Below are 13628 nucleotides of genomic sequence, written 5' to 3' on the forward strand. Positions count from 1 at the left end.
GAAATTGTGGTTGAGTTGCATTAACTTGAAAAGACTAACAATACGGTACTTACAGTTGCAACGCTGCTAATCCTATGTATTGATTAGACAATATTTAAACTGTAGCACTTTACTGCATGCTGGCCCGGTACTGTTTTTGTTATTGTTAAGAGAAATCGGAAAAAGAGACATCAGAATTATTTAATTTGTATTTTATGATAGCGAAGGGGGCTAAAATATCTAAGAGAAAGAAAAATGAGACAAAGATATCGAAGAGTGAAAAGACCAAGAAAGTTGAAGAAAGTATTGAAGTCACAGATCTAATACCAAGACGTCTACAGCTTTGCTCAACTTCCAAAAAGTATGTCGGCGCTCATGTTTCCATTCAAGGTATTTTTTAGAAATACATTTTTCAATTGCTTCTATAACAGAATATTTAATACTACGATGTAAATTTTAGGCAAATCTAAAAAACTCCAATCAATGGTACAGATAGTCAGCGCAGAACATATTCCAGAAGGTAGTATTGGAGGCATTAGTGGTAGGTTGACTAAAGCACCTAAACCTGAGGTAAGTATAGTAACAAGTCCTATTTGCAACCCCAGAGCACCCAATAGGGAGATAGTATGCCAACAGTCTGGTGGACAAGATTGGAGAACTAGAGCTACTGTTGTACGGGGAGGATTTTGTAGAAATTACAGAAACTTTGTTCAACTGCTCCCATGATTGGCTGGCAACCATTCAAGGGTATAACGCATAAGTACTAATCACCCTGCACTACATGAAAACACTGTTATGTGCATTGATCGTTTTTTATTTCACTGCATAAGTAGATTTTCTTGGGTATTATCTAGAACTTGTCACTTTATTTCCTCCAAGCACTTTAAATCTCCATACACATTGGTATTCCTAAAAGGAACAGCGCCACACCTACACCGACTCTTAATTAATTTATCTGTACTCCACCTAGGTGGTAGTATACTGTAGGAGCAGCAGTTCTCTCTTTCTGCCTTGTACTTCCCTTTGCTTGGAATTGCACACAAACCGGGGAGAACCTCTGGGGGAATCAAGGATGGAAAAGGACCTGGTGGGTCCTAGTAGATGATAGGCTCAGCAATGGCATGCAAGCTGCTGCTAATAAAGCAAACAGAATATTGGCATGCATTAAAAAGAGGATTAACGTCAGAGATAAAACAATAATTCTCCCATTCTACAAGACTCTTGTTTGGCCGCACCTGGAGTATGCTGTCCAGTTCTGGGCACCAGTCCTCAGGAAGGATGTACTGAAAATGGAGCGAGTACAAAGAAAGGCAACAAAACTAATAAAGGGACTGGAGGATATTAATTATGAAGAAAGGTTACAAGCACTGAACTTATTCTCTCTGGAGAAGAGACGCTTGAGAGGGGATATGATTTCAATTTACAAATACCATACTGGTGACCCCACAATAGGGATACAACTTTTCCACAGAAAGGAGTTTAATAGGACACCTGGCCACTCATTAAAATGAGAAGAAAAGAGGTTTAACCTTAAACTATGTAGAGGGTTCTTTACTGTAAAAGCAGCAATTATTGTGGTATCAGCGGGGGGCATCGAAAATTTCAAAAAACTATTAGATAAGCACCTGAACGACCACAACATACAGGGACATACAATGTAATACTGACATATAATCACACACATAGGTTGGAATTTATGGACGTGTGTCTTTTTTTCAACCTCGCCTACTATGTAATGCAAATAATATATAATGATATTGATCTCCTTTGACAACATGTATAGTAGAACTGGGAGAAGAGGGGAGATCCTTAGAAGCAAATCATGCGCACTACATGCACATGTGCTGACAAGGAGTATGCTGACAGGAGGAGACCAAACAAAGTGAGCAGAAGAATGAGCTCATTGGTGTGCCACTGCTTTTTCATTGCCAAACACAGGCTGGGGACAAGCATGGTGATCAAGCTGTATTGCCTAAAGCTAAAATCTGGGCAGCTATACAAGACACAGATAATGCAGCCCTGCATTCATTGATGCATCTTCAAATGTATTTATATATTTTTTTAACTCAGTCTGTGTGCCTGAATCCGAGGGGAACAATCAGCACAATGAGACATAGAGTTGTGCTGTTGTCCTTATGTGCTAACAAGGGACATACTGATAAGGGGAGAGAGCACAGAAAGATGAGGTCATCCGTCCTCTGCATCTCTTTTCGTGGTCCACTCACAGGATGGGAAACGGACAAGACCTCTAAATAGTACAGTAATTAACTCTAGCAGAGAAATAGTAGGTCTCATGCCCTAATTCCACGTACACACGATCATTTTTCGGCATGAAAAAAAAAACTGCGTTTTTCGGCATGTAGAAAAAACGAAGTTTTTTCAACTTCATCATTAAAACGACGTCGCCCACACACCATTGTTTTAAAAAAATGCTCTAGCAAAGCGCGGTGAAGTACAACACGTACGACGGCACTATAAAGGGGAAGTTCCATGCGGATGAAGCCACCCTTGGGGCTGCTTTAGCTGATTCCGTGTTAGTAAAATACGATTCACGCTTTTCTCTCTGTTACAGCGTGATGAATGTGCTTACTCCATTATGAATGGTAGTTTTACCAGAACGAGCGCTCCTGTCTCATAACTTGCTTCTGAGCATGCGCGGGTTATTAACGTCGTTTTAGCCCACACACGATCATTTTTACAACCCGAAAAACGACATAGTTTAAAACGTCGTTAAAAAATACAGCATGCTCGAAAAAAATAAAAATTGTCGTTTTTCAGAAGCCGAAAAATTATGTGAAGCCCACACACGATCATTTTAAATGACATTTTTTTAAAAAAAAATTTTTTCATGCCTGAAAAATTATCGTGTGTACACGGCATTACAGGCAGGATTTTGTTATGTGTGTCAGAGCTGTGTAAATCTCAGGATTGGATGGACAGAAATACAAATCATTTGGAAGGTATCACAGATTCTGCATTGCATGTATTTTGTATGTGTACTTTGTGTTTGTGTGTGTAGTTTGGCAACAACTGTAGTACAGGAAAGCTTGGCCACCAACCTGGTTCTGCTTTCATTTAGGGATGTGTAAAGTTAAATGGGCAGAAACACTAATCCATTGGCAGGTAAAGAGCTCCAATATATACGGGGTATATTCATTGTGTATAACCTGTTTGCAAGGAGTTCAGCTTTAATATAGATTGATGTATTTGCTTAATTTATTTTACAGGTGGACTGTGGAATGCTGCATTGGAGGCAGGTCGCATTGGTGCAAAAGCATTTGGTCTGTTTCTGAGGTCACAGAGGATGTGGAGCGGCAAGCCTCTAGAGAAAAGTGCTGCTGAGAAATTTAGAGAAACTTGTAAAGAGTTTGGGTTTGATGCTCGCTTTATACTGCCCCATAGTCCTTATCTTATGAATCTGGGCTCACCAAAACCAGGTATAGGTCTTTTGCCTTTTACAAATGAAAAGTTGAACTGTTTCACTGTACAAAGATGTAATTTTACTATAAAAAAGAACATGCGAGCTGAACATTGGGAGCTACTATATCTTTTAGAATCATTGGGTGCCATTATTATCCCTATTTTTCCATCAGCCCCCACAGAAAGGGTAAAAACACTGAGGTATTGAATGCTGCACCAATATTTGGGGTGTCAGACATGCAAGTAGCTTGATTAGCAACTTTCCAACACTGCTCCTACTTTTAAGAGACACACGGTTTCACCTAGGTTAGTTATTGCTGCTGCTTACAGTGACCTGATCTCCTCCAGCAAATGGAACCTCTCCTGCTCTCTACTGTTGGTTCTTATTACCCAAAGCCTTACTAGGTATACTCAGCTTAGTTGTTTTCATTGTGATATGACATATTGGAGCATATGCATAAGGGGAGCAGCCCCGCTCAATTTGGTCTCTCTAGCTCTTGATCCACTGATGGATCCAGATTGGCTTACAGTGTTCTCTTTCAAGGACCAGAAACTGACCGCCTGGAACATTATTTCCAACTTGAGTTTTTACACTCTTTGGTTCCATTGATTATGACTCTCTCCTTGGGGTTAACTCCCAGGCTTGGAGAGATTATTTTGACTTCTATGGATGTGACGCTTGTCAACATAAAGATAGAGGTGCAACCTGTAGCTTCCACTAGTACTGCTGTCAGTCTAAGGTCTTTCAGGGGGCCTGGGGCCACTAAAACGTTAACAGTGCACATGCTGTTTGCATAAGTTGTGTACTGCTTATGCACTAGTGAATAAGGATCCTATAGAAAAACAGCAGGAGTCACTTTCCAAAACCTTGTTTTCACTGACAGGCCCTGTATTGCAACTTGCTATGGTGTTAGTCTGGCAAAATGGACAAAACTCAAGGCAGTAGATCCAACTTGACTGCACAGTAATCCTTTATTTGTTGCACATTTAGAGTCTATGCCAAAAACCCTCTACTACTGTGTAGATAGACTAGTGGATGTCTCCTATCTTATTTCCTTTGAGTATCCAATCAATGAACATGTGGGGAACTCATATGTTATAATATAAGCAAGGTTTGCTTGCACTTGCCCTTCAAGGGTAAACATTTCTTTGGAGTTGCTTTGGACATCCTCATCAAGGATGTTACTGGAAGAAGTTAAACCTCAAGCTAAGAAGAATCACCTCTCCTTTTGAGGAAAAAAAGAATTCCTTTTGTTACTTCTAAGTGGTATACAGAATAATTCTGCGCTGCCTTAAAGCGGAGCTCCACCCTAAAGTGGAACTTCCGCTCATCGGAACCCCCCCCCCCCCTCTCCGGCGTCACATTTGGCACCTTTCAGAGGGGAAGGAGGTGCAGACAGGTATCTGCACCCACTTCCGGGAACCTGCGGGTAGTGCGTCACTACCCCCCCTCCCCGTTGTGTTCTGGAAAACACACGGCTCCCAGAACACAGCAGAGGACAGCGCATCACGTCTCACTCATGCGCAGTAGTGAATCGGGCAGTAAAGCCGCAACGCTTCACTTCCTAATTCCCTCACCAAGGATGGCGGTGGGGGCAGCATAGTGACGAGCGATTGCTCGTCTTCTGCGCCCGACGTCGATGGACTCCAGGACAGGTAAGTGTCCATTTATTAAATGTCAGCAGCTGCAGTATTTGTAGCTGCTGGCTTTTAATATTTTTTTTTTTACGGCGGAGCTCCACTTTAAGGGTAAGCTGCTGACACACCAAGTAGATAAATTGCAACAATGTGGAAACAAAAAAGTGTAGTGCTAATCAAAATATATAAATAAATAAATACGTAAAAAATGAATAAACACGTAAAAACTTGATAAATAAACTGCTCAAATATTGATAGTGAACAATGTAAATAGAAATGTCCCCATAAGCACACTATGAAAGTCTATATGCAGGAAATTCAAAACAGGTGCAAAAATGCAAAGACTATCTGTCCTTAGAGTGATCAAACTTTGGTGTTGACAAAGTTCAAAATATGGTGACGACTTCAAACCATGCAGATCTGTGCAAGTGAAGAAGTGATGAAGTGAAGGGAACCACCCCACAGGTAAAAGGCTTACCAGAATGTATGGACCCTAGAGAACCTACATTCAATGGGTCAAAAAGGCTTTCATGGTGGAACCACAATGTAATTTGGGCGGTTCTATGGACTTCAGGATGCTGTGCCAGAGATGACAAAACACCAGCAGGATAGAGAGAATCTCAGGGAAAGGTGACTTCCTAGTGGGTTGTCTCATAGAAATGATGGTCCAGGGAATTCCAAATGTAGAAGGGTTGTGTCATATAATAGAAGAAAATAACGGCCACATAGAGTAACTCTATATTACATATCAAAAGTTTAATGACGTCAGAACACTTACACTTACATATCTCGTCCAGAGATAATCACAACTCTAGTCTGGCCCAGCTAGATTTGTAGCCTTACCTAATCAGACTCTCTGTGCTCTCTTTCAGATCAACCCGATCCTCTTTCCCAAGTACTGGTTTACCATCCTACTTCAGTCATTGGCTTTAATGACATTGCTGTTAAACCCCAGGTTTTGAGGGTTATGGGTCGCTCTGACTCTGTAATCCCCACAATGTTAAAAGCCTGGAAGTTCACTTCCTGCAAAACCTAGCATCCTATTTGGAAGGCTTGGTGAGGAAAATTTCATCCCGAAAATATTTTCTGGGATGAATCCTGAAATTTTTACAAGCTTTTTTGAAGCAATAAAAGTTTTACCAGGTGGATCTTCTGGTCTCTTCTGGTGCAAGCTTTGGGCATAAGGGACCTTTTTAACTGCCGGCAGTCCCCAGTTTGGTATAGTTGGGATTGCTAGTGTTTTGTTTGCTTTGTTGCCCACCCCTCAGTTGTACTGCTTTTGTATGTCCCAAGAACCCATTGAATGAAAAAGAAATAGGATTTTTGTACTCATCGTATAATTATTTTCTTGGAGTTCATTGAGGGACACAGGTCACACCCCTCTGTGTTTATGATCCTGATCTCTGCACTGTTTTATTACAAACTGAGTCCTGCTAGGAGTGGTAAAGGTTACACCTGGCTGGTCACTGTTTTGCCAGTGTCTGAATCCCCCTGCAGACAGCAATATAGCCCATAGTCATTGAATACTGTGTCCCTCACTGAACTCCAAGAAAAGGATTTTATGTGCAGTACAAAAAAACTTTTTTATTGGTAATTTATTTTCAATCCAATAAATATGAAATCCTGCATATAATTATGCCATATTTACCACTTAAGTCAGCAGGTAGCAAAACCTACGCAAGCTGTAAGCTACCTAGAGGCTCTTACTCAGTTATTATGCTAAAAATATATAGCTGAATGAGTCAGTGGAGGGACAGGATACCATCACTCCTATCAGAAAATGGAACATCTTAACTATAATCCAAAACAAAACTAAGATTAAAAACATACTGTATAACAATAAAAAATACTCTTTAAAATGCATATGGAAATGATAGCTTTTCTGCTCAGTAAAGTAGTGTATTATCCATTAGTTGCAGTAGAGCACCAGGCCATTCTATCCCCAAAGCTGCCAAAGAAGGGTGTTGAGGCACCTGGGACACATGCCCTACATCTCTTGCATGGTGAAGGGTGTCTGTAGTGCTGGGCACATGCCGTGCATCTTTTGCTGGTGACCCAGGTGCCCAGAAAGCTGCAACCACCATGTTTTCTTTTTTCTTTAGCTCAGACATGTTTTATGGCCATACATGTGTGTTTTAGTGCACAGTTCATTAGTGGATATGCACTGACCATTTTTTCTTGATTATCACTGTTTTTAAAACACTTTATGGATATAATATGTTTATTGTACACAGTTTTAGTTGTTGGGTATCAATATTATATGCACTGACCATTTGTTTAAATGATTTGATTCTCACTATACATTGTTTGAGTTAATGATTTTTACGTATATTTAAGATTTTTGAACTGTATAGGGTTTATTATTTTATTTATTTATAGCTCTGTATATTGGTGTCCTTTTTAAAAAAAAAAAATATATATATATATATATCTCCTTGTGATGTTTGTACAGTTGCTAGTGGGTTTTATTTAATAACTTTTAACATAATTTTTAGGTGTGCAGAATATTTATTTGATCATTTTTATTTCCCTGATGGCCAGAATAGGGAAGTTCTGTCACATGTGCTGAGCAGCTACCATTGTATTGTACAGGCATGAGGCAGAGGCACAAGTAGCACAATGCTGCCACCAGCATTGTGGGTCATAAAAGAACCAGCCCGGCTGCTTGAAGGAAGGACACAGCTAGGGAGAGTGAGGGGAGCAGGGGTTGTGTCGGTAAACTGTAGTGGAAATTAACTGGGGAGACGTGTGGATAAAGGTGCAGCGGTTACCTGAAATGGGAGTGGGGAGGGGGGATATGGTGAATTGTTGATGGTGGGCTTCAGAATTGTCAGCTGCAGATGGGGATTTGCCAAGGTAAGCACAGGGGGGTGCTGGGAAGTCAGAAAGAAGCATAGACAAGGATGACCCAGATGAAGGGGGTTGGGGGGCAAATTGAGTGTCACTAATGTCCCTTGTAGTAAATATTTAATAGAGAAAAATTTTATATAAATAAAAAAACACCATGAAATATGAGTTTATGAACTTGTAAATTAACCAAAAACCATGGTAGTGTAAGTGAAGTGAATGTCTTTTAAAGTTTTGCTAATATCGTAGTACAAATACATATATATATCTCCAAACTACAACTTTAAAGAATTCCAAAAAGTTGTTCTACATGTTTTACAATAGAAAAAAAATATATTGCTGTACAGTTCTCGACTCTGTATATTAAAACATTCACAACTGTACAGAAATAGAGCGATTTTATCTTTGTGTAATGTTGCTCTGCAGCTTTTCTTGGTGCTTGTTTCTCAGTGAAAACAGTAACTATCGTCTATGTAATTACTGGTTTGAAAGGCTGCTGTGCATTAATAAAAAAATGCCTTCTGACTATGCCACTTTCTTTTAAATACCACCTTTAGAACTCAAGGAAGAGGTATGCATTGATGCAGATGGCATGTGGCATGCACGGTGCTCTGTATCGAAAAAATTAGGCATGGCTACATTGTTCTGAATCCTGGGTTTGGCTTAAAAGACCATGATTACATAAAAGTCTGAGACAACTTGCTTTATTCTTTTTTTTTTTTTTTTTTTTTTAAATCAAAGAAGTTTTTATTGCTCATAAAACATACATAGAAAAGAAACAGTATGACACGACAGCAGTAGTATATACAGTACACTTTGCCCAAACCTCTTCATCCAACATCTAGCACATGTTTAGCAATTACCGATGGCATTCCCTCCAATCCCGCCTCCCCATAACTGGCAAGTCTAGTTACCACCCAACAGTCTCCCCTGGACTAGTTCCATAGGGCTCAAGCCAGGTGTGGCCAGCCACGCGTCCCACAGCCTGTCAAATTTGCCCGCGTTCCCTCTGTGTTGAAAGATATATTTCTCCATAACCAGCATCTTGCCCATGTGTGTCAACCAAAATTTAAGTGTGGGGGGAGCCTCTAGTTTCCATTTCAGGAGAATGGCCCTCCTGGCCTGGAACAGTGCTCTGTTAAAAGCCAGTCGAGTCAGCTCCTCCGTGATTACTCCCTCCAGTACTCCAAGCAGACAATGTATCGGCTCCAGGGGGACAGAGACCTGGAACACAGAATTAAGCGTTTCCAGGACCCCGCTCCAGAACCTATGGAGCTTGGGGCAGCGCCACAGCAGATGAATCAGATCACCAGACATTACCTTACATCTGTTACACATTGGGTCGGTGACCCCACCCATCTTAAAAAGTTTCACCGGGGTAAAGTGGACCCTCAATAAAATATATAGCTGGGATACCTTCTGTGCTACATTAAGCGAGCAGCTGTTGACCGCCAGCAGCGCTTCCTCCCACATGTCTCCTGTCATCGGGCCCACGTCTGCCTCCCACTGGTCTGCCACCTTCATGGGGTGCCCCTCTAAGAATGTGTCCAGCAGCATGTTGTAACATTGCGAAATAACACCTTTAGTCTCAGATGCGGCCCTCAAGATGCGGAATACCGGAGTGGGGGACTGAGCCCACTCCACCGCGTCCCCCTGGGCTCTAATTGCATGTTGCAGTTGTAAGTAGAAAAAGAACATGGATTGGGGGAGTGCAAACCTGGACCGGAGGGTATCAAACGGGAGCAGCGCGCCACCTCGGAATATCTGTTTAAGAAGCGTTATGCCTTGAAGGCACCACCTTGGGCCCTGATCTAGTTTTGGCCAGTTCGGGGTAAGAATTGTTCCCCCAAATCGGGCTGAATTCAGTGAATCCTGTGACCCCCTGAAGCTGCCTCGCCTTATTCCACACCTTCTGGGTAAGCGCGAAGGTGGGCATTTTCTTATTAGGTTTTTGAAACTGTTGGGCCTCAAGTCCCTCTGGTATCGACGTAGCCCCCGAGCCAAGCAGCAAAAGCCTAGCCGAGGAGCCAGCCGGAGCCGGGGACATGGCACCGATTAGGTGCTGTAGCTGTGCTGCTAAATAGTAGATCCATGGGTTAGGAAGGGCCAGCCCCCCACCCTCCTTGGGGCGCTGCAGTTGTTCCAGTTTTATCCTGGGGGTTTTAACATGCCAAAGCAGTTGCCTAAAAAGTGAATTGACCACTCTAAACGTTTTGAGGGTAATGACTACTGGGGAATTGTGGAGCAGGTACAGTAACTGCGGCATCAGAATCATCTTGATGAGGTTGGTCTTACCCGCTAGGGACATTTTCAGCCTATTCCATATATGGATTTTGTCTCTAAACCGAGTCAGCAAGGGAAAGACATTCAGGCTACAGTAGTCGGTCACCCTAGGGGAGACATATACCCCCAAGTACTTAAAGGTGGTCACCACGGGAACAGGGCATGTGGGACCAACGTCGGACGGGGGAGACCCGTCCAGAAACATTAGGGCTGACTTAGTCCAGTTGATGGTGAGGCCCGAAAAATGGCCATACCTCTCCACAAGGGACATCACCCGGCTCAAGGATTCCTCCGCATCCTCCAAAAACAGGAGCATGTCGTCTGCGTAAAGCATGATTTTTTCGTGCATGTCTCCGTAGCGGAAGCCCCTGACTGCAGGACAATCCCGCACCAGGGCCGCCAGTGGCTCAATTGCCAGAGCAAAGAGCAGGGGGGACAGGGGACATCCCTGCCTGGTCCCCCTGCCCAGAGCAAAGGGCTGGGACATCCTGTCTGATAAATGCATGGTCGCTTGTGCTTCATACAGTAGTCTCACCCACCTGAGAAAGTTGGGGCCAAAGCCGAACCTGGTCAATACAGCCCACAGATACCGCCAGCCGACACTGTCGAAAGCCTTATTGGCATCAAGTGACAACAGTGCCCGGTGGCCGGCGGAATCCGACGGAGTCTGCATGTTCAGGTATAGGCGCCTAAGATTGGTCACCGTGGAACTGCGAGGCATAAACCCTGCCTGGTCGGGATGGATTATGGATAGGATGACCTTGTTTACTCTCATGGCTAGCGCTTTTGCAAGGATTTTAACATCGCTTTGCAGCAGGGAAATGGGCCTGTAAGAGCCTGGATCGAGGGGGTCCTTGTCTGGTTTCAACAATAGTATAATATTGGCCCTTGTCATAGATATAGGAAGTTTCCCCAGATCAAATGAGGCATTGAATGCTCTCAGCAACCTGGGGAGGATTTCCCCCCCCCCGTACTGGGTGTATACCTCCATGGGGATCCCGTCATCTCCCGGGGTCTTACAGGTAGGAAAGGAGGCTGCCGCTTCTGTTAGTTCAGTAAGGGTCAGTGGAGCGTCCATCTCCGCCCGGGCCCGCCCGCTCAGAGTCGGGAGAGCCACAGCATCCACGTACGCCTGTAATTCACTATCAGTATAATCGTCCCGGGGCCTATACAGGTCCGAGTAGAAAGACGCCAATGTGGCAACGATCTGCTCGGGGTCATTCACTAACCGTCCCTGAGAGTCACGGATTGCTCCTATGGCTGGGGACGCCTGTTGGGACCTAGCAATCCTTGCCAAAAGTCGGCCTGTCTTCTCCCCCTCCTCATAATAGGCCTGCTTTGTGAAGAAGCGCTTATTTTCCGCGGTGGAGGCCCTTAACTGGTCCAGAGAGTCCTGGCCCGATATCCAAGCCTCCCTCGCGGAGTCCGAGGGATCCGTCACAAACTGCAGCTCCAACCTCTGTACCTGATCCCCAACCTGTTCCAAAAGGGCAGCAGAATTGCGTTTAACAGAGGTGATTTCCGCTATGAAAGTGCCCCTGAGGCACGCCTTAAATGCATCCCATCCCTCTACTGTGATACCACCCTGATCATTCTCTGCAAAGTATTGCTCTATCTGCCGTCCTACCCTTTCGTGAGAAGTGAATAGCTTTAGCCAAAAGGCATTCATTTTCCAGGGAGCCCTGGGCAGGGAGGACGCCGGGCGGGTAATCAAGTGTGCCGCCAGGGGAGAGTGGTCTGACACCCCTCTGGGCAGGTATTCTGACTTGGAGACCATGTGTAACATATGGGGGGACCCAACGCACAAATCAATGCGGGATAGCGACCCGTGGGTCTTAGAGAAACAGGAGAACTGTTTGGTCGTCGGGTGTCTGGCTCTCCACACATCTATCCAACCCACCTCCGCCAACAGGCGGCTCAGAATGGTACCTCTTCCCCCTAGCGGTGGTAAGACCGGCGGGTGCCTATCTAGTCTGGGGTCAAGGCAGCCGTTGAAGTCCCCCATGATCATAACAGGCATATCTGGTTTACTCACTAGGTATGACAAAAGGCACTGCATAACTTCTCTAGAGAACGGAGGAGGGATATAAACAAAAGCAAGTATCATTGTTACGGTAAAAATTTTGCAATATAAAAAAACATATCTCCCATGAGAGTCCACTGTCGAATCAATTTCCTGGTAAGCCAAGGATTTGTGTACCAGCACACTCACCCCCCGAGAATAGGAGGTGTGAGTGGAGTGGTAAGCCTTGCCCACCCAGGAAAAACCCAGGCAGCCTGATGTGTCCCTCGTGAGGTGCGTCTCCTGTAGGCCCACGATGGCCGGGTGAAATTTTTTCAGGCAGGAGCTGATCATGGTACGCTTCAAAGGGTCATGAACTCCCCAGACATTCCACGTCACTATTGGTGTGGTAGCCATGATACGGAAAAAAAAGTAACAGCGCCATGGGGTGTGCGCCCCGGCGGATCGGTCCTGAGCCAAGTCATTGGTATGGGTCGCTGAGTTTGAGCACTAATGTCAGAAGTGGGGCGTGCGATCCTGTAGAAGTCTATCCGCACGTGGGGTGTGCTGGGGAGCACAGATACAAGGGGAGGGGGGTGGGAGGCAGCAAAACGTCTACTGAGGTGAGCAAAAAAAGAAAACACAAAAATAAACGAACATAGTCTCTGGGACTCAGTGCCAACCGGGCACCAAACAGTCCACCCCTTCAAGCGGGGTTGATCTCGAACTAGTGTAGCATGGTGGGGGTGTCTCCCCCACAACCGCTTTGATTCCATCATAGGGAGATATCAGCTTTTGAAGTATTGAGCCAACGCTAACCAAACAACTTGCTTTATTCAATTGACATATACAGTTGCAATAAAAAGTATGTGAACCCTTTTGGAATGATAAGGATTTCTGAACAAATTGGTCATAAAATGTGATCTGATCTTCGTCCAAGTCACAACAATAGACAATCTGCTTAAACTAATAACACACAAATAATTAAATGTTACCATGTTTTTATTGAACACACCATGTAGACATTCATAGTGCAGGTGGAAAAGTATGTGAACCCCTAGACCAGTGATGGCGAACCTTTTTGAGCCCGAGTGCCCAAACCGCGACAAAACCAACTTATTTCTTTCAAAGTGCCAACACAGAATTAAACCTGGCAGCGTCTCTGTACAGAGGATGGGACTGATCATCCCTCTTAATTCACCCCAAAAGGACCAAAAATTTACGTTTCAGCCAAATTTGTTCAGAATGTAGGTTTCAGAATTACATTAGGTTACTGCACAATGAAAACATACTGCACACTGAAAAATGACTGCACACTGAAAACATACTGCATAATGAAAACATACTGCATAATGAAAACATACTGCATAATGAAAAATGACTGCACACTGAAAACTGACTGCACACTGAAAACATACTGCATAATGAAAACATACTGCATAATGAAAACATACTGCAT

The 13628-nt window shown here is 43.8% G+C and overlaps 1 protein-coding gene across 4 annotated transcripts in view; it reads left to right on the top strand.

Annotated features, from left to right (window-relative positions):
* Nucleotides 1-13628, top strand: part of LOC120945388 (probable endonuclease 4) — a 118587-nt gene that overhangs the window by 24797 nt on the left and 80162 nt on the right. For 3 of the 4 annotated variants that reach the window (XM_040359520.1, XM_040359521.1, XM_040359519.1), the window contains exons 5-6: nucleotides 202-369; nucleotides 3207-3416. In XM_040359520.1, the coding sequence (XP_040215454.1) occupies nucleotides 202-369; nucleotides 3207-3416 (378 nt within the window). The remainder of the gene's footprint in view (nucleotides 1-201; nucleotides 370-3206; nucleotides 3417-13628) is intronic. The other variant, XM_040359522.1, reaches the window with a different exon arrangement.

The sequence above is a fragment of the Rana temporaria genome, chromosome 7, assembly GCF_905171775.1.
Source record: "Rana temporaria chromosome 7, aRanTem1.1, whole genome shotgun sequence".
Classification (NCBI taxonomy): domain Eukaryota; kingdom Metazoa; phylum Chordata; class Amphibia; order Anura; family Ranidae; genus Rana; species Rana temporaria.